The sequence below is a fragment of the Drosophila eugracilis genome, unplaced genomic scaffold, assembly GCF_018153835.1.
Source record: "Drosophila eugracilis isolate 14026-0451.02 unplaced genomic scaffold, ASM1815383v1 contig_440, whole genome shotgun sequence".
Lineage (NCBI taxonomy): Eukaryota > Metazoa > Arthropoda > Insecta > Diptera > Drosophilidae > Drosophila > Drosophila eugracilis.
This window is the reverse complement of record NW_024573306.1, coordinates 192644-213460: the sequence shown is the minus strand read 5'-3', so window position 1 is coordinate 213460 and position 20817 is coordinate 192644. Positions and strand designations below refer to the sequence as shown.

Below are 20817 nucleotides of genomic sequence, written 5' to 3'. Positions count from 1 at the left end.
CAGTATAATTCTGGCAAAATGTTTTCCCCAACTTCCCCTACCATTTCAGCTTGTAACCATTCTTTTTTTTTATGTTGTTGTTGTTAGTGGAAGCAAACCCAAATGCATTTGCATGGCTTAGCGGATGATGACTGGCGATTCTGGAAAAAATTGCAATTTAATGAAGCATGCCGTCAGCCGCAATTAAGCGGCAATAACAAATCGGCACGATCCGTGGCTTAAAAAACGCCCTCGAGGCGAAGAGTTTTTCCTGTGGAATTAATTTGTTAAAACGGAAATGAAAATCAGATTGCCAAGGCCTCGACCAAAGGGTGTGAAAAGATATACTTAATTAAAAAAATAGTTTAAAGAAAATTCAATACAAGACTTTTTACTTTTGGTCTTTCTTATATCTTATTTAATCAAAGGATCTAAGAAGGAGTCCAATTTTGTTTAGTTTAGAAAGTTTAAAAGACTTTTTCTACGAGTGTAAGATGTCTTCTGGTACTTCCTTCATCTTCCTCCATCATCTGCAGCTTTTTAATTGTTAAAAAATTAGTGGCTCGTGCTGGACATTGTCGTCGTGCTAAATGGCGCAAGGAGATGGATCTTTGGAATTAGCCCTCGTTTTGAGTGGCACTCCAGCTAGTGACCAAAGAAGCCACTTGATTTACGTTTATGGGATGTGCGGGCAAGCGTTAAGTTGTGAAATGGGGAAAAGGCAGAGGCAAATAAAGTCAGCTGGCTGTATGACGACCGCCTGAGAAAGCGAAGTGAATACTCTAATAGAAAATAAGGAATGGCAACGGGCAAATGCCAATGCGAAATGCAGTCAATTGAAATGCAAGGCTCCACGATGATGAGGATGTGGAGGTTGCAGGCTAGGAGTTCAAGTCAAAGCAAAATTCGTAGAGCAAAAGAAAAATGAACTAGAGTCAGGCAAATTGGCTATGCAAACTGGGCAAAATGGCTGCTTCAGCGAGCAACGACAAACAAAATGGACAAAATTGAGCTGGAGGGGAAAGTTTAGCGGGTCCTATTGGCACGAAAAGAACCCCCCCTCTTGCACTTCCCTCAAGTATTGACAACATTGTCAAAGGGGCGGAAACAAGGGCCAAACAGCGAACATTTCTTTTGGTCGAATTGAAAAACTGTAGACGCCGCCTGGAGTTGCACTTTAGATTTATTGATTGTCTCAGTGCGTTGCTGTCCTTGGCAAGTCCGAATGTGTCCTGCAGTCCTTCGCAGTCCTGGCTTATTGCTGTTGAAAAACTTGCACAAGCACCCCGACAACAATGCTGATGATGACAGCAGCAGCAGCAGTAGCAGCAGCCACTACCAACTCTTTCCACATTTTCTTTTTTATCCCCACTCGCCCTACACGTCCTCGAATGGAACGCACTTTTTATACATGCTCACAGCAAATATATATTTTAATTCACATTAAAATCATTTTTTGTGCAATCTTTAAATGCGGAATTGTGGAAAATTTCGTAGAAATATTTTTTGTTTTTCGTTATCATAAGTTGTGGTGAATTTTTATTTGGAAAAATGTTATAAATTTATGAGTATATTTTCCGTTGTTTATTACACTTCATTTTACCTTAAAAAAGGTAATTAATTGATAATTTTTCAAACTAAAATTTACTAAAAATATTTTTTTTAATTATTTCTAAATTTTATGTTACATTTTTAAGAAACTTTCTTTTTTAAATTATTTTAAGCTAAAATATATGTTAAAAATTAAATTTAAAAAACTTGAACTTTATCTGAACTTCCCTCTATTTTCTTTAAGTGTTGTACTTACACACACATTTTGTTTTTTTGTACATTTGTGAGCTCGACTCAACTTTTTGTTCTGCTTGGTTTTTTTTCTCCCAGCTCGGGCGCAAACTTTCTGCAGTGCAATGCGGATTGAAATTCTTTTGTGTTTACAGCGGAATTTCTTCTTTATTTTCTTTCATTACATATTATTTGCGATTGCTGGCAGCTATTGGTGGCCATAAACCGCCGTTGCAAGTGGATTTACCTTTAAAGCATCGCTCATACGCCGTGTGCCACGAGCGGAATTTAATATTTTTAATTACGCTCATTTCAGCCTGTTTTTCCATGTTTACATTTCAATAAATTTCCACTCAGTCTGCCGTCAGGTCTTTCATCATTTTTCCATCCTTTTTTTGGTTTTGTTTTTAAGCTGGTTCTGCCGCCGCCTATTTTCATCCTCCTTTTTGGCCTATTTTCATCCTCCTTTGGCACTTGTCATCATCAACACTTTTAGCTGTTGCTTTTCGCTGCTGCTGCTGCTTCTCTTGCTGCTGCTGCTCGACTAACGAATTTGGTGGCGCATAATGAGTTTTTGTTTCCGTCAGCTTAAGTTCCCTCAATGCAAAAAGGAAGAAAAACCAGAAGCTGGAGCAGCAGCGGCAACAACAATTGCCATTGCTATTGCCATTTAATTAAAAATTGCAGAATAATTATTTTTCTTTTTCGTCTCGCTCCTTGTTTTTCCTTGACGCTCCTCTCTGCTTTTCCACGTTCCCGTTCTTCGGCCAGCGCGTGGAGAAACTTTTAAATAAACAAAGGCGCCCTCTGCAATTTGAAAATCAGCAAATTAGCACAAATGCAGCTTGCGGATGGATTAAGGGGGAATGGAGATTGAAGGCTTGATGGAAGGGAGGAAGCTTGATGAAGGTGCATGGAAATGGGATAAAGGGGTGAAACGGAAAATGGAAAACTGAAAATGGAAAATGGGCCAAAGGAAAAAAAGCGTTGCAGGGACAAAGTGAAGTTTTCAATTACATTAAATCCGCTGCGTAAAGTTATAGTCACGCACAGTTGACATAGTTTCCTGCCTGGCCAACACGTTCTTGGCCCGAACAAATGTCAGTTTAAGAGCTTTGTTTAAATGCGTTAATAAAATATTGTTCCCCTCCGCTCGGCTCAACATCATTATCACGCAGTGTGAAAAACTTTTAGCCAGGCCTGCTGTTGCTACAGGTGTTTCCTGAGCATTTGCACACGTCCCGTATGGGCAACTTTTCGGCCTACCAAGAAAAGTTTTTCTTTTTTGGCCAACTTTGGCTTAAATGCCAGCCAAAACTCGTTTGGCTCTGAGCGAAAAACTCATCGGAGAGATTCGCAGAGGCGGCACGATTACAGTTCAGTTTCAGTTCCGCGTGAAATGCTGACAAATGCTGTCAATATATCAACTGTAAACCGTAAATGATGAGACCATTTATTACGCTGCTGCAAGAGCAGCTACAACACAGTTACAGTGCTACAAATGCAGTTTATACACTTATAAAAAATTTATATATTATGCATTTTTTATTAATTTATAGTCAAGGTTTATTGTTGTTACTCATTATTGGTATTGGTATTGCTTCATCAGAAATTGATTAGTGAGCTTGGAGATTGATAGCCAATCAGCTATTATTGCTCAAACTAACAAAATCGGAATATAACACAAAACACAAAAAACTTAATTTAAGATTTTATAGTTAAGGAGAAGTATTTATTCAAGTGCAGCTTGCTTGCTGCCTCTGCGGCAGGCAATAAGTTGAAAACCGAGACAACCAGACAGACAAGAGCAGCAGCGTCAGCATTCAAGAATCCAGCTTAAGTAGCTGTTGGTGGCTCTACTCATCTCCATGGATCCTCTGCTGCTCTAGTGTTCTGGTGTTGTTCTGCTGCTAGTCGTCTCAACCTGCCACTTGATGTATATTTCGGCAACATTATACCCAGCGCTTAATACTTTATGCTTATTTTGTTGCCACAAACCCGAAAACGGGAAGGATGTGGAGGGTAATAGTGGCAGTGGTTTGGGGTAGAGAGCCAAGCAAATTTATATTCTGCTTTGGCAGCACAGGATAAAGTTGTCTAGCTCAGCCTGTCTCTGGTGCAACTTCGCCTGCGGCTTATGATAAACTGGGCTGCACTTAAGCTGCCTCTGCATACGAGTCCAGCTATATGTGCTCGTATTTACAGTAGCCTACCCTACCCTTCCATCCTCGCTCTTCCTGGCAATTCAATTTTACCAGCAGTGTATGTGAGTGTAAGGAGCTTAAAACTTAAATAAATTTCGTTTGTGCCCGAGCTACTTGCCCAGATATATATTCGCATACAAAGAACGTTAAAATTTTTTTACAAATTGCCAGTCGATTTCTTAACCGGCTATTGCAATTCAAAAAAAAAAGAAAGAGAGCTTAAGTTGACCAGCTGATGTCGGGCACAGATTTCCGAAAATATTCCTTCGCAAAAGGGTGAATTCGCTGTGAGTAAAGGGAAAAAGGCAACCAAATATCACATTTTAATCGAATAGGTCATAAGTATAAGTTATTAAAAGTTTGTCTGTCAGAGTTGGCCAGAGACCAAATCAAAGCTTACTTTATCGCATCACATTCTCCTCACGAAAAAGATTACTTAAATAGGTTGAAATATTCCGATAATTGAGGAACTTTTCGCAGAGTGTCGGTGAAGTCATGCATTTCCCAGTTGGCCAAGAGTCCCCTGAATAAGATTGAGGTGAGCTATAGCTATAAGCATTGGCATTAACAACGGGACAAAAGCTTTTCATTATGCACGCCACTCGCCGGCGAACAACGCGCACGGCAACTCAAAAGGGCAAATCCCTTTCCAACAACAGTAACCTCCACCTCCTTCTCATTCTCCTGTCAAGTGCACTTTTTCGAATGCCTTTCATCAAAACACTTAATTTGCATAATTTTTGTAAAGGGGGAGAGAGTTGGCTGGTCCGAACAGCCTCAAGAGCTCTGAAAGTATGAGACGATTTAATTCCGCCAGCTTTAAAAAAGAAAAATGCAATTGCAAGTACCAGAAAATGTGCCGCACACTTCAGCCACGAAAAACTTTTCGCTGCTAGATTCCGGGTTGAAAGAAGATACCTTTTGTGCGGTGCGGTAATCTAATACTTTTACTTCATTTACCTTTATGAAATTTCCTGCACTTTACATATTTCACATAAATGTGCTCTAGAAATAGCAGCCCAGCAGCATCAGGCAAAAATATTTTTGGCCGGGCAGAAAAGGCCAAAATGTAAAATGCATTTTTCAGTAAATCAGCCTAATGCACTCAATGATTCCACCATCAAGTCTGAAAATATGGCCAAAAAGCAACAAGCCCGGCTAAAAGGATAAAGAATGAAAAAGAAAGGGAGGAATGCCAAGGAAAGGGAGATTTTAAGCGGATGTTACGTCGTAAATTTAATCTGGCAAGCGATAGTTGAGGTAACTTGATAAACTTAATGCTCCATAAGCTCCAAAAGCAAAGGCTAGGAGTCAAGTTCAAAGGATTCAGTGAATGGGAAAATTAAACTTGCTAAAGGTGATGATAGAGATAGTGCCAAATTCAATTAAGACCTTAGAAAGCGAAAGCAATCAATATTTTACTATCAGTTGTCGATAGAAAATCGTTGGAATAATTTTCTTAACCAAAACATGTTGGGTAATTTTGAATTACTCATTGACTTGGACTGTCATTTAGGCTAATACATTTAGGCCTTGCAAATAATAACCAAAATTTGTCTTCTTTTTCTTTCTATTTGCAGCTGAGCGAGGACATTGGCTATGTGCTGTACTCGGCACTGGGCTCCTTCTACATACCCAGCTGCATAATGGTCTTTGTGTACATACGAATTTACTTTGCCGCCAAGGCGCGAGCGAGGAGAGGCATTAAAAAGCATCCCCGCAAAACAAACAACGAACAGGTGAGTGAGCATTTTTGACCCATCAACATTTATACACTAAAGATGGATGTGTGCCTAATGAACTCTGACAAAAAAAACGCCCAACCAATTGCACATCAGGAGGTCGCATTCTCACACTTTCGAACCATTAATGCGGTTGGCCGCAAAATGTGTCAGCCATGGAAATGGGATTTTTTACGATTCAATAGACAAATGTAATTCTTCTAACCGATTGAGGCATATGCGTCGTAATATTTGCACACCTTTTCGAGGTTTTTTTTTTTGGAGAGAGTGAAAAGTAATTGTGCATTACCACCAGGAAGCTGCAAATTGAGCACAAATGCTTTGCTTCAATTTCCCATCAGCAACTTGTGGACTAGGATTTAACCCCATTTCCTCCGCCCCATTCAGGGATTGCAGGTTGCCAACGTTGCAATTTTGGCCGCTGCAGCAGTTGGCCACGTTAAGGCAAACGTCCATTATGCAGGGCCATTCAATCCAATGGCATTTGCTGACTCCACCACACCCCGCTCTTAACGGCCTTTGTTGGAAAATTATCGCTGAAAATTTAATCGAAACTCCAGGCCAACCAAAATCCACTGATTGAGTGAAAAGTCTCTAATGATCGTCAATTACCTGCCGCAACGAGTGCCAATGCAACGCAATTTGCATTTTCAATTAACTGTATGCGCAATGCACACACAGACAACAACAAAAAGAACACACACAACACTAAAAAAAAAAAAGAAGGAAAACTGGGAGTGAGGTGGAAAACATTGCCCGTCTGGACAGTGCTGGCAATATCAGCGACACTTCTCGACCATTTTGTGCAAACAAATTCAAGAGCAGCGGCCCAAACGAGCGATTAACAAACAGGGGAATGAAAAATTTCGGAGGGGCAATGGCAGTGGAAAAACAAGCAGAGGAAAAACGGAAATCAGGGGGAAAGCAGAAGGGAGATTCTCACACATATGCTGACAAAGCGATTTGCTTCAAGCATTGTTTTTATACCCATTAAAGGGGTATGTTCATTTTCTTATTTTTAGGAATATGAACTTTTTATACTTCTTACTTGCCTATAAGAAAATATTTTAGATAGCTTAAAAATCGATTACAAAGTAGAGTTTACTCCAAGTTCTTAATTTTCAATCGTTTTCTAGTTTTAGAAAAAATCTTTTCAAACGTTTTAAAACTAAAGGGTTCTTCTACCCTCGAGCCACGACGCTCTCTTATTTTATTTTCATTTTCGTTGCGACGCTCTGTGTCTCTGTTAATTGCCCGGGGTAATTGTTGCTGCTTTTCGAGCATTGAATATGCACTTCTCCTCCACCGCCTCACCCATTCCCCATTGGCCATCCAAATGCAACAGCCCTCGCTCCATGTTTGTGTAATCCGCGCGCTCGGACGCGTTTCTGCCGCCTGTTGGCTTAAACGGGATTTTCGAAATGGAAAACTGTTGTAGCAAGTGTTGGGCCATCTGTCCCTGTTCTCGCCAGCAGTTGCACTTGTGCGGATCTGCAACCTAATTTGCAATGCCCGAGCATGTGAGGCTGTTAATCACACAGAGTCACTTTGAGAAGTGTAAACCATGCCAAAAAATACCAAAGTATCATCTTTATAAATCATTGAGAAAATCTTTAAAGCGCCAATTAATTTATTAGCTAAGATTCATATTTCTATTAGGTTTAGCTCATTCTTAAACTTGCATTTTTATGCATTAATAATGGTCTATTCCTTGACCATTATCGCTTCAGGTAACGAGCTTCACCACCGCCAAGAAAGGAACAATACCGATGCCCTCCTCCAGCGGCGTTTCCGCTTTGCAGCTGCACCAACAGCGCCAAATAGCCACCATCGAGACACCACCGAACAGCGCCAGTTTGCCGATGCAGATACCCACGGTGACCATGGACCTGGCGTCCGACATTTCCACCTCAGAGGCGGGGGAACTGGAGGCGGTGGCCGCGCAAACAGTGCTGGCATATGCCAATCCCAATGGGGCGGGCACAAATTCGGTGACCGTTGTGAGCAGTGGGAATGGTGGAGCTACTGGTGCCACGGGTCCACCAAGCTCCCCCAAGGAAACGCTTCAGGTGAGCACAATAGCCACTGGTCGGGTGGGACTCAATGTGCCCGTTCCGCCGTCCATGGGCAGCAACAACTCCATCAATGCGCTGAACAACAATAATGGCAGCGTGGCCATGGATGGAGTAGCACCACCCAGTAGTGCTGGAGGAAATGGAAGTACAGTGGCGACGACGGGTGGACTCCAGCAAACGCCCGGAAACGAGCTGCGCGTTTCTCCGATCGCCGGACGGTGTCGAGCTTTATCCGTGGGCGTGGATACGGACATGGTGAGTGAATTCGATCCATCCAGCAGCGATTCAGGTGTGGTCAGTCGCTGTGCCGTGGTCAAGCCGCTCAAGTTTCGCCTTTGCCAGCCGATCTTCGGGCGCAAGTCCAATAATCAGCAGCGTCGCAACGAGGCCAAAACGGCGGCCAAAAATCAACAGCCCAGTGCGATGGCCAGCAAAAATCAACAGCAACAACAGCAGCAGCAGGTGGTCAAGGCGGAACTGGAGCCGGCCATACCGAAGACACCCAAACCCCGGGATCCGGAGAAGGAGAAGCGAAGGATTGCGAGGAAAAAAGAGAAGCGTGCCACGCTGATCCTGGGCCTAATCATGGGCAGCTTCATCGCCTGCTGGCTGCCATTCTTCTTCCTGTACATCCTGGTGCCGGCCTGTAGCAGCCATTGCAATATACCAGAGTCGGCTTTCGCCGTCGCCTTCTGGCTGGGCTATATGAACTCGGCCCTCAATCCGGCCATCTATACCATCTTCAACAAGGACTTCCGACGCGCCTTCCGGCGCATCCTGTTCAAGTGATGTTTGGCCTATGTGTGCTGTTACAGGTGCGTTTACGCCAGCATCGAGAAGGCAACCGAACGTGCCATGGGCAGCACACCCATGGGCTATGGTCATGGCATGTATCAGCACTACAGGCGTTAGATTTGCTTCGTTTTGGTAATGCTATAAGTCCCCAAGTCCACCTTAAACCCAATCCTGTTTACTGGGCTGCAAAACTATTGATTGTTCTTTCGATTTATATATCATTTTTATAGTTTTCCATCTTTTAATTATCAACCTTAGTGGAAAAGAAGTTGTCAGCAAACGATAAAGCATTATAGACTCGGTTTATTCTACTACAACTTTTGCTGAATTTCCTATCGATAGATTTATTACAAACAATGGATTGTTTTATAAATTTGTGAATTCTTTGTATTCGGAAATACAACTTACTGATACTTATAGTTATCAAAAATATTAACTGAACTAGCAATCAATAGTTAAGCAGCTCAGTCCACTCCCAATAGCTAACTGCCTCCCATATTTTTTTTAATCTTTTTTGTTTTGTTGAATAAAAAAAGTAACGAACATTGTAGCTCATTTCAAAAGCAATGAACGGCTGTGAATTTGATGGAATCTCTCAATTTCAATTTACGCATTTTGGTTTCGTTTCGTTTGGTTTCTCGAGCATCCTTGAACCCAAAGACCCCAGAAGCCCTTAGAACCTCCACAGCCCACACACTTTTCACACTCGACGAGCTCATAGAAATGCATGAGCTGTGCAAACAAGAATTTGAGCTGGGCAAACATCTATTATGCTCCCTGAATGGATGTGTCCGCCAGCGACGTCTATGGCCATTCAACTTGAAATAATTTCGCAAATTTCCATTTGGGGCTGCATTGGCATTGCCAATGCCAAATATCAGTGCAGTCTGCAAATGTGTCAAGAGTCAGGTAGCCGCCCCAGAACCCCAAAGGCTTACCAGACCATCACCATTGTTGTTGTTCGATTGGTAATCAAGCAATCGAGGTCAACAAGTGTGCGTTGCCGTCGAACGTTGGTTGGTAGCAAATTAATTTAATTTCTTTTTAATATTTTGGCAACTGCTTATCCACTACTTCGACGAAAATCTCAGAGTCAGGACGCCTGCCATTGCAAGGTTGCATTTGGCTTTGGGCCAAATCAATAATTTCATATGCACACACGCACACAGATGCAACTATAATCCAGCACAACAGCCGCACAATTTGATGTAACAAAGTGAACACACATAGCCATGGAAACTGAAAACTGAGAACTGAAACAGAAACAGCGACAGATTCCACAAGGCAGTCGCAGTTTTATTCATTCACTCAAAGATATTTCACTCAGCGACACAGAAAGTGGGAGCACAAAAAGAAAAATAAACCAAATGTATGGGAACCAATGCCTAATGGGCACTGGCAGATGCAAATGCAAATGGTTGGCTTCTACACTAAGAAAAATAATTAATTAAAATAATAAATATTCTATTTTTAATTCAATATCAGTTTTTTTAATACTTTCGATTAATTTAAAGAGACAAGCTTAATAGATTATTTTTTCATCATTACACATAGATCTGTATTGCAAATCTGAGGAATACATTTTTCTCTGTGTGCAACCCATCCCCATACACCATTTTCTCCACCATTTCCCACTTTAGTTTTTGGCTATGCATCAGCAAATGTATGCACCCGGCCGAGTGGAATAGACAGCCCGTCACCCAGTCAGTCAGTCATTCCGTCAGTCAGTCAGTCATTCAACCATTCAGTCGGTCGAACGGGCAGACAGTCGTCACTGGAACGCTACAATGACACCGAGTTAGACGAAGATGGAGACAGAGGAGCCAGACCAGGGACAGGGACGTTCAGACCGACTCTGTTTTTGGCATGTGGCCCAGAATGGCTCTCCATTTCGTTTGGCTGGTTGGGCTTGTTTTGCTAGCCAAAAACCAAAAAAAAAAAAAAGAAAAAATGGCAAGGAAAAAATATATTGTATGGCCCAGAACACACACAAAAACACAAAGGCTGACAGTCTATGCATAAATTTTACGTACAATTTATTTTACTTCCTGTCTGACGGCTGTGTCCCTAATAATTTTTTCGGTTACTTTGTGGCAAGGTGCAGCAACTTAATCTGCGTGCCACTTGTAACCACTATAGTCACTCCCTCCCTGGGTAAATTGTAATCTTCGCAGAGCAATCTTCAATCTCCAATAGAGCATCTATAATCACCTTGTTCTCTGAGGCACACAAAATTTATGACAGCTCTTAGCATCGCTCGACCTTTCAACACATGTTGGCATAGTCGAAGATTGATCAGATTTATAGCTATGGCTATAGGCTAAGTGCTTGCGGTTCCCGAAGACCTCTTAAAATTGTTTAAGAACGCATAAATAATGTGACCGAGATCGGCCATGAATGGGATATGGGATGTATATATGTATGTATTTCATTTGAATAAAATGGAAATGGAAATCGACGAAAGAACTTTGATGGTGTTGAAAGACAAACACTGAAGGCTTTCGGTGGCTGGTGCATTTTTTATGGATCACACAGCATCCTGCCGAACGTTTTGGCATTGTCAGCAATGTGTGTACAACAACTGCACTCAAATGACAATTTGAACAACGACAGAAAGTCCAACAATAACAGCTACAACAACAAGCTAAATGGCAGGACCAAAAAAAAGGACCGTCGTGCACAAAGCGAAATCGAAAACAATTGAAATCGACAGCAAGGGAAAACCCAAGTGGTGCAGGTGGTGCAGCAGGCACATTAAAATGCGCGATTTACACGTTAAATTTAAAAAAATCTTTTCATTTTTCATGAAATGCAATAAAACTCAGATTAAAAATGTTCTTCAAAGTAGTTTTAAAACCTCTTTATTTGGGATATTTTCTTTTATTAGACAATATATCCCTAAATTTCCTTAGTTCATTCAGAAGTACTTACAATTATGCAGTAATACCTCCTTTTTAGTTTAACAGTTTCTGAAAAATATTGATAAATACTTTAATTTTTTAGATATTTGAGAATAAAAACCCACATTAATGAGTAAAACTAACTTCTAAATTTGTTTCTTCTAACCATAAATATATTTTTTTAATTAATTCTAAGATTTCAGTGTAGCTGCTTAGCTTTAAGTTATATAACATTTCCATAAATATACCTTTTAGTTTAAATTTTCTTCAGTGTAAATACAAACACATCCCCTACACAGCACTTAACTGCACTTAGGTGCGACAGCCAGATGAGTGTCGAACGACATTCCACGAATGGCATTGTTTTGCCTGGCACACTGAAAGTCATTTTCACTTAAAGCGTAAAAAGCTGTCAGGCATTTTAGACCACCCTGCGTATACGCAACGCCATCCTTTGTGTCCTCTTTTTTTTGGTGAGGATCTGCCTTTGCTGGCTACTTTACTAAGGCCCATTAATAAAATTGCAATTAACGTCACAATTAGCAATCACCATAAATTAAATGCTCGACAACAATTTAAAATTTATCATAGCCAAAGAAAAAAACAAACAAAAAAGCGCGACAAAAAACCATTTTGTATAATTCAAAGCTATTTAAATTAATTCCCATAATTGAATTATAAGATTTGGAATGCAAATTTTTTCGCTTTGTTTGTCCTAATTGTTTCGAGTCAACAAGGGAGTTGTCCGAAATCGAGTAAATATCAAAATTAAGCGTAAAACATTTACAATAATTACATAAAAACATTTTAGATTACTGTAGTCTTATTGTCTCTAATTTCGTTTTTTTTTTTTTTTTTTTTTTTTCGTACATTTTAATTCCGAACACCAGAGGCAACGAATTTGCTGGTGAAATTTAATTATTTATAGCGCAAAATGCGTAAATTAGAATTTGCATTTCTGTCAACAACTATTTCGGCACCATGCTTTATATGCCATAAGCCAATTTAATGCCTGATTAACTCGGCAAATTGCAAGGGGTATTTATAGAGAATCGGATGGACAGGGAAAGGTACTTTAAATGCATTTTTGTTTGTGGTTGCGCAATTTTCAGAGAATTTTTGTGCAACTCTTGGTAAATATTTGTCTAAAATTACTATCGCCCATGCAGACAAATGTTTATTTATGCGTAACTATTGCCCAGACGGGCGCATTCATAATAATTACAAGTTCTTTTCAAAATAGCAAATAAATTACACTTAATACAAATGCATTCGGATAAAAGCATCAAAAGCCATCAATAAAACGGCATTCACTTATGTTTACGACCCACCCACATGATAAACACGTGAAAAGTGCAAACATCGAAAATGCATTGTTGCCGAAATTGCATGAATGCTTCCGTGGCGCCGAAATTTTTTGAATTTCTGCGAGAATCTACTCTGTGATAGATATATATATATATAAATATGTATATATATGTAATTTTTGGAAAGCTCTTGGAGCAATTATCGTGACCATTAGGCAAAAGTCGCATGAATCATGGAAATGCTGCTAGCTGGCCTGCATATTAATTAATAAAGTATAAAAGCCATAAATGTAAAACTCATAACGACAAATGTTGGACCATAAATATGCACTTAGGTATTTATGCGCATTGACAGCATGAATATTTATGAGCCAATGACGGCAGCGACAGCGGCCATTAAAATGCGCCCCCCGTTGATTAATTGGAAAAGTTGCTGTGAGTTGGTTGTGCTGGTTCAACGGGTCGTATGCTTTCCCCCCTCTTTCCTTTTTAGCAGGTCTGAGAAAATGCCGCCCAAAACCAAGCAAATCCAATGCCTGTCTTCAGGTTTAGAAACAAAAATAATAATAATAATAAAAAATACAAATGAATTTATTTGTTTGCCATTAGATAAGCCATGCGACCATCTAAGTTCAAGTTTTGAGGCTCGACTTTCAAAACAAAAACAAAACACAAAAATCACAATGACTGAAATGTTTAATGGAATTATTTCATTAAAAAAAAAACAAAAAACAAAAACAAATTGCAAGTAACTTAAACGTATTTCAATATTTAAACTTAAACTTTTTGCTAATTGTAAACTAGAAAAAAATATTTATATATATATAAATACTAATGATAAACAGATAACAGATAAATATATATATTAAAGTTGAATTTTGAAATTAGATAAACGAAATCGGCGGGTATTCGGATAGTTCAGATATATTTAGCATAATTTATAGTTGCCGATAAATATCTATAGAGAAGTTTACTCATTTGACTTGTATCGTACGACATATGCATAGCAAAAATTTTAAATCATATTCTCATACGTGTCTGTTCCACCTAGTTGTGTGTAGATCAAATATGAGCAAAATAATAATAAAATAATGAACAATACCACCAGATTATGAGCAAACCATAAAGATACTTCATGGAACCGAGGAAACATGTGTATATGCAAATGTATATCAAATCGAGCGAAATTTAAATCAAATTTCGGTAAATGACGGAATAAATGAAAATAAATTTAATGCAGAAAAAGAACAAAAAAAAAAGAAACATCAAACAAAACAAAAACTACCTACATTTTAAGCGGAAGTCTTCCACTACAATTACGCTCTCTCCACTGGCATTGTATTTGTTCCCTCGTTTTACCGACTTCAACTTCTGTTCCCAGGCAGACTATATGTAACTAAATGTGTGTATATTAAATAAGTACGAGTATTTCGAAAGGTTTCTTCCCAAAAACAAAAAACTAAACAAAAACAGAAACAGAAAACTAGCAAAAACCAAAATGAAATGTAAACCGAATGGAAAGCATAAGCCATAAATTTACATTACTTAGAAAAATGCTGCACAAATTTGCATGTTAGTTTCCCTAGCCATGTAAGTTACGATTAATAAACTGTAGTTAACAAAGGGTAAAATACACACACAGAAACTAAGAAAATATTCTATGAATAAGTTACAAACTATGTTTAGTACTAGACATTTGTTTTTGTTTATCATCTGTTGAATATAAAAGGAGCGAGTTCTCATTTTACGTTATTTGTTTGTAGTGTCCACATAGCTAACAACGAAGTAACATGGTGCTATGAGTTACATTTCTCCTTCTCTCAGTTAGTTCGGTGGTCAAAACGTTAAAATCTGAGCCCCTTTTAACGTCTTGGTTGCATGTAGAGCACCACCAAAAACTAAAACTGTCTCCTCATCACCCTCCCCCGAAGAAAGAGAACTCAAATCAAAATTGAAAGTTAGTTAAGCGTATTAAGAGCATTTCAAACTTACTTAGCCACTAAGTCTTGTAAATACCTATAACTTATGCCACGTTATAGTTTATAGTTCATCTCAACTATATATATATATATAAATAATACGATTACGATAATGAAATGTAAATTGAGCAACACAAAATTGCAAATTGAAGCCACCAAAGAATTGAATTTTCGCATGTAAGTCGAACAAGTAAACTAAAAAGTATTTAATTATACCAAAGCTAAGACTAAGTGTAGGCAGAGCAAAAAGCAAAAAGCAACCCTTTCTTACCCCAAAGAAAACAGCAACAATAGTCGAAAACTTTTAGCATTTAGGCAATCATATATCATAGTTCAACTAAACTAAACAACAAAAGGAAATTCCTCCAAAACTAAATGTACATTTCTGAGTATAGCGAAACAACAACAACAACAAAACACCAAGAACTAAAAAAGCGCATTTAAAACTTTAAGTTTCGTTGTTTTCCCCCTCCCCGAAAATCCCACACCAGTTGAGTTTGAGCAAAACGTATGTAACATTTACCCATTGTATGGGATGAGTTGTTTTCCTAAGATCTTGTAGTCTGTAAGTGAAACTTATAATATAGAATATACGAGTACGATATATGAAAACTACGAGAACTAAATTAAAACTATTAGCTAAGTGAATACATATGTCCAGTAGAAAGGACAATAAAGATTTAATTGAAAATTATACAGTACGATTACAATTACCACTAAAGAGCCGACGAAAAATACTACCATAAGAGGCTTCAAAACTCGAACTCATCAATATAAAGAAAAAGCTAAAGCTACCAAACAAAATACTACAAAAAGAAAACCTTTTAAAACTTACTCTCGTTAAGCGAATCAGAAAAACAAGTGCGGAAAAGCCGAAATCATAACTGAATAATAAAAGAAACCGAAAGTATTCTTAAATTCTTTAAATGCGTTTGTGAAATTATTCCGTGACACACCTTGTCTTTATCGGCAAGGCGACAAATACTTGGAAATTCAATGGATAGCGAAAGTGAAAGGGATTGAAATGCCTGGGAAAAACACCCAATAAATTTTGCAAAGGGGGGTGTAAAAATGCGGCGTTTTTAATGGCGTTTTAATTTCCTGTATGCGCAGACTCCGCTCCCCAAAAAAAAGGACCGGCATTTCGGCTCCTCAGCATATTGATTTTCCCAGCAGCAGCAGCAGCAGCCTTGACATTGCCGAGCTGTCAAAGTCGGTCATTAAAAATGCAGTCTAACAAAAGGTGAGATAGCTACTAAATATAGCCCACTTCTGGGAGAAGATTTTAAAGGTAAGTACATGCAAAATGCACAGCATACTTTTGGGAGAAAATGCAACTTAAAGCAGGTATCTTACAGGTAGAAAACAATTAACAAGTAAAGTAAAAAATATAATATATTCGTATAAATGTTCAACAAACAGATAACAAATCTTTATCTAAATATTAAATCTTAAAAGTATTGATAAGTCTTAACTTAACTTCTCTATGAGTGGCATCACTTAAATTTTGTATACCTTAACCTTTAAAAATTGAATTTCCTTATAAATTTACTTTGTCTTTCCCATTAATCACACACCTTACTGCTGGCTAATGCACTTCCAGAAAGAAAATAAAAAATGATATGTCTAAAGTTTAGCCAGCTAAATAGAAACCCCAAACCGGACACAATTATCACACTTTGTTGACTCAATCCCTGGGCGATTCATTAGCCAAGTGTACTTTATACTCTTTAAAAAAAGAGAGAGAAAAAGTAAAACAAGTTGCTGTGCGATCAATTGTTTTGCGAGCGCAATTAAATAATTAGCGCCAAATACGCGCTTTTGGCGCCCCCGGTGCCGCCACAGTCTCATTAATCAAAGCGCGCCAGCAGCATGCAAAGTTTGTCAAGCCAGTTTGTTTGCCCGTCTGCGAGTCTGGCAGTCTGCGAGTTGGCCAGGTGCTAATTACACACGTGACGACGGTCCGCGATGTGCAAAAACTGGGCTAAAACCTACAACTTTACTGCAAAACTCAACCAACAGACCAACACACACATTTGGTGTAAAGGAGCTGAGAAACTGCGGGCTAAATCCAAATGGCAGACACAGTACTAATTGTTTCAGTTGTTGCTCCCAAAAAAGAAAACTTTTGCAGCGTTTATCAACCAGGTCAGAAGTCGCAGCCAACATCATTTTCCAGCGGCATTAGGAAAAATTAAAAGCACCCGCGAATAATTGTCACGAAACAAAAAGCTACACAAACCGAGCTCGTTTCTATGGCATTATAAAAAAAATAGAAAAAAAACATACACACAGAGAGATGACTACATGAGTTGTGCAAGTTTTAATTAGTTAATTTAAAGCCTGGCACCAACAGGAGTCCCGTTGCACGCTGCGTATGAGTAATGAGCGAGCTGGCTCAGCCGAGCAACTACACGTATGCGTGATACGGAAAGTCGTCTAAATACGTACACTGAAGAATAAAACAAAAACAAAAATATTAAACAATAAGTTTCTTTTAAGTTCAAAGAGTTATTTGCTTTAAATTTAAATCTTAAATTGTTTAACTTTCCCTTTTTGAAATGTAACTAAAATGTTCCACCTCACTTTTCACAATGATTCACTTTTAATATAGGCTTTAAATGTCTATCAAAATCAATTTGTAGAGCAATTTATTCTAATTTATTCAATATACATTAACGAGCACATCTGTTTTACAATGAGAATCACATTAATACGATAATCATTATTAATTGATCAATTAATCAAACTAAGAAGAATGAGTAGAATATCTTATATACGTATATAAATCAACAAGAAAGACTTGATTTATCTTTAACTTGAGAGTAAAGTATCTAGTATTCAGATATGTAAATGAAATTGTAAACTAATAACAATTAATAATGAAGAGTAAAGATTAAAGATGCCCAACTAACAGAAAGACAAAACTTTCGATTGCAAGTAATATGAAAACTATCCTTCTGTTACATCATCTAATCCTTTTTCTCCACGTGCACGATATGTAAGTCAGCTTCCCTTAATGTGTATTTCTTGAAGCTGTCAACATTTTGCCAACGCTTGAACTTTTGCACCAAACCAGGCAAAACGGTTGCTGGTAAGGGAATGACAGATAGGAAGTTGTGGAGCGGGATAGAGGGTAAGGGGACTTTTGCGGTTGGCTGTGCTAAGTAATTTCCCCTTGCGGATGCAACTAATTACTAAACATTTCGCATAAAATTCTCAACTTGACAGCCTCTAACTGCATGGCTAAGGACACGCGCCCACACCCACACAGGACAACAACTTGTACATGTCTATGTGGTGGGTGGTTGAATGCCTGAATGGTATATGAGTGGGTGGCCCAAGGATGTGAGGTGGTGGTGGCATATTATCAACGAATCTAACATGCGGTTTGTGCTAATTCACTGGCACAACCCAGCCAACCGCCAAACAGTCGACCACCGCCCTGCTTAGCGGTCATAAAGTAAACGCTATGCCCAGCAGATAGAAAGGATGAGGAAGTGGAAGGAGTGGGAGGCAACACTTCCGCTGGAGATGATTAGCCCAGCTACCCACACAGGAGCAGACTGCCCCGACAGGACTAGAAATTCAGGCCCACGCCGAGAAAAATGATCGTAAAATAGCTGAAATTATTTAACACTGTTTTTCGTATTTAATGCAAAAACTTTTCTTTGGTTGCGTGGAAATTGTTGCCGGAAGTTGCCCACAAAGTTGCAAAGTCTGCAACATGCAACACGCCGCAAATACCAACAACTTGAGCGACAAACGAAACGGTTAAAAGGAAGTACACTGGAAATAAAGTAAGAGATGTCATAAAGGCTGTAAAAATGCAGGGAAACTTGTGTATTAATACCAAAATATCATTAGAAGTAATACAAATCTAAAATATTTATATATCTTAATTCACTTTCTTTAAATAATAATTAATGAGAAAGTATTTCTTAGCAGGTTATAGTTTATTTTAGAAATTAGATTCCAACTAGCTTTTTAATAACTCTTTATGGTAGATATAAAACCCAAGTTCAGACAAGAAGTTAACCTTACCCTTATGAATGTTCAAAATTTTGCTCACAGTGTATTTATTGCAGTGCTCCAACCGCCCACCAATAAAGCATTTTCTTGCTTCGTGGTAAAAACATGAGTTAGAGGACATTAAACGCGTTGTTAGACGTATAATTAACGACGCGACTTTGAGATATGAGTCACTTTAACTTTGGGGCTAATAGAAAAGGAAATTCCCAACCATCTCAAGGGCCAGAAAATTTGTTTATTTTTGCCCTGCACTTGACTCCGCCCCTTTGCCAACTAACCAATCAACCAACCAACCAACAATCCAATATAATTGGGCAAAGGGCAGTGTCGAGAATTGCTGTTTGTTTATCGACATTTGTCAGTGTCGTCGTAAGCGTTGCATGTGTTAATTATATCGCGTTACGTTGGTGCCATGTTTGCACTGGGCATTTCGAATATTTTCATTTCGCACCTGAACACGGCAGGCAGACAGGCAAATGCACTCTGTCTACAACGCGGGGAGCAGAATATCCATATCCATGTCCATATCCATATCCAAATCCATTGCTTATGGCCACTGGTCAGTGGATCGATTGGAACGGGCTGGTGGGCCCCGAAAAATATGGTTAAAACCGGCTCCATGCCACTGCAGCCAGTGCGTAAACAAATCCACAATATTTGTCTGTGCGGCTAAGAGATGTTCGTTCATTTAGGTTGTATTGATACCCAGTAATCGTAGAATTTACAGGTATATAGTATGTAATTAGTATGTAAAATAAACCTTTAAACCTAACGGAAAAATATGTAAAAACACAGTTTTTACTAATTGCTTAGACATAAAATAATTTATGATGGCATGGGGTATGTTTTGCTTAAATAAGCAACAATTATTATGTAGTTAAAGTAATGATTATATTGCCAATTTAAGTGCATGCCATTAAAGCAATCATTTTGTTGGTAAAATGTTCTTACCAACCTGTGTTTTTGATAATTTACTATATATCATTATTTCCTTTTATTTTTTACATTTGCATAGAAGCAATATAAAATACATAAACATATCTATATATCACTCAAAAAATTTTAAAAGTGTAATTAAATTATGGAAACTTTAAGTTCGGATATTTGTATTACATAACCTAAGCTCATAAATCTCTATCTTTACAGCCCGATATTATTATCCCAGATAAGGTCACTCCTCGAATTCAAAAACTCTTCAAATGGCGAACCTTTGTAAAGATTTCCAGGTATCCCAAAGTCGTTTCACTCTCGGCCAACCGTTCTTTCTTTACTTTTTTGTGTTGTTGTGTGGAATCAATGCGATTGGGACTTTGCGTGTGAGATGCTGACGCTGGCGGTACGCCCAGCAGAGCAGCTAGCTGACGGTGCTGCCAACGTCGACGGCAGCGTCTGGCGACGAACCTTCCGCGACGAACAAGATCGAGCCAGCGGAGAAATAAATGCCGCCCAAGAGGCAACCGCGCAGCTGGCGATGAAAACAAACCCGTCGTGGCGCTCGCAGACACAAGACGCAGTTCACAATCGATCCGTGCAGCAAATCAAAAACCATTTCAAAAACGTAAAAATACCCGAGAAATTAACACGAATCGAAATAAGAAAACGGAAGCAAACTACGAAAACGTAAATGAAATTATTATTATTTTTATTTGTTTCGCATCTTAGCGTGCCACAAACCGAAAGTAACGAAAACAGAATTTATTCACCAACAAAAGCAATGCAATATAAATAGAAAAAAAAAGTGTAGGCGATAAACGGAAAATTGATTGAACAAGTTCGGCTTTATCAGGGGCTTCGCAATCACGCGATCTGGCTGACCGAAAGTTCAATCGAAATTGAGGCATTTACATAACCCTTTGAGGGCCCTTGGGTCACTCGTGCGGACGTGACGGAAATTTTTAATAACGAAGGTCGACCCACCAGCACCACCACCCCCGCCCATCTTAAGATTTTTGGGAAATTTTATGTGTTTATGGTTTCGAAAAATTGCGCGTTTAAACTGACAAATCTAAGCGGAAAATTTCA

At 38.9% G+C, this 20817-nt stretch overlaps 1 protein-coding gene across 2 annotated transcripts in view; it reads left to right on the top strand.

Moving 5' to 3' along the window:
• LOC108117179 (alpha-2 adrenergic receptor) overlaps nt 1–13558 on the top strand; it is a 49317-nt gene extending 35759 nt beyond the window's left edge. The window contains exons 2-4 of one of the 2 annotated variants that reach the window (XM_017229469.2): nt 5546–5704; nt 7438–8037; nt 8125–13558. In XM_017229469.2, the coding sequence (XP_017084958.1) occupies nt 5546–5704; nt 7438–8037; nt 8125–8571 (1206 nt within the window). In that variant the 3' untranslated portion in view covers nt 8572–13558. Of the gene's footprint in view, nt 1–5545; nt 5705–7437 lie in introns of both variants that reach the window. The other variant, XM_017229468.2, reaches the window with a different exon arrangement.
• The last annotated feature ends 7259 nt before the right edge of the window (nt 13559–20817 follow it).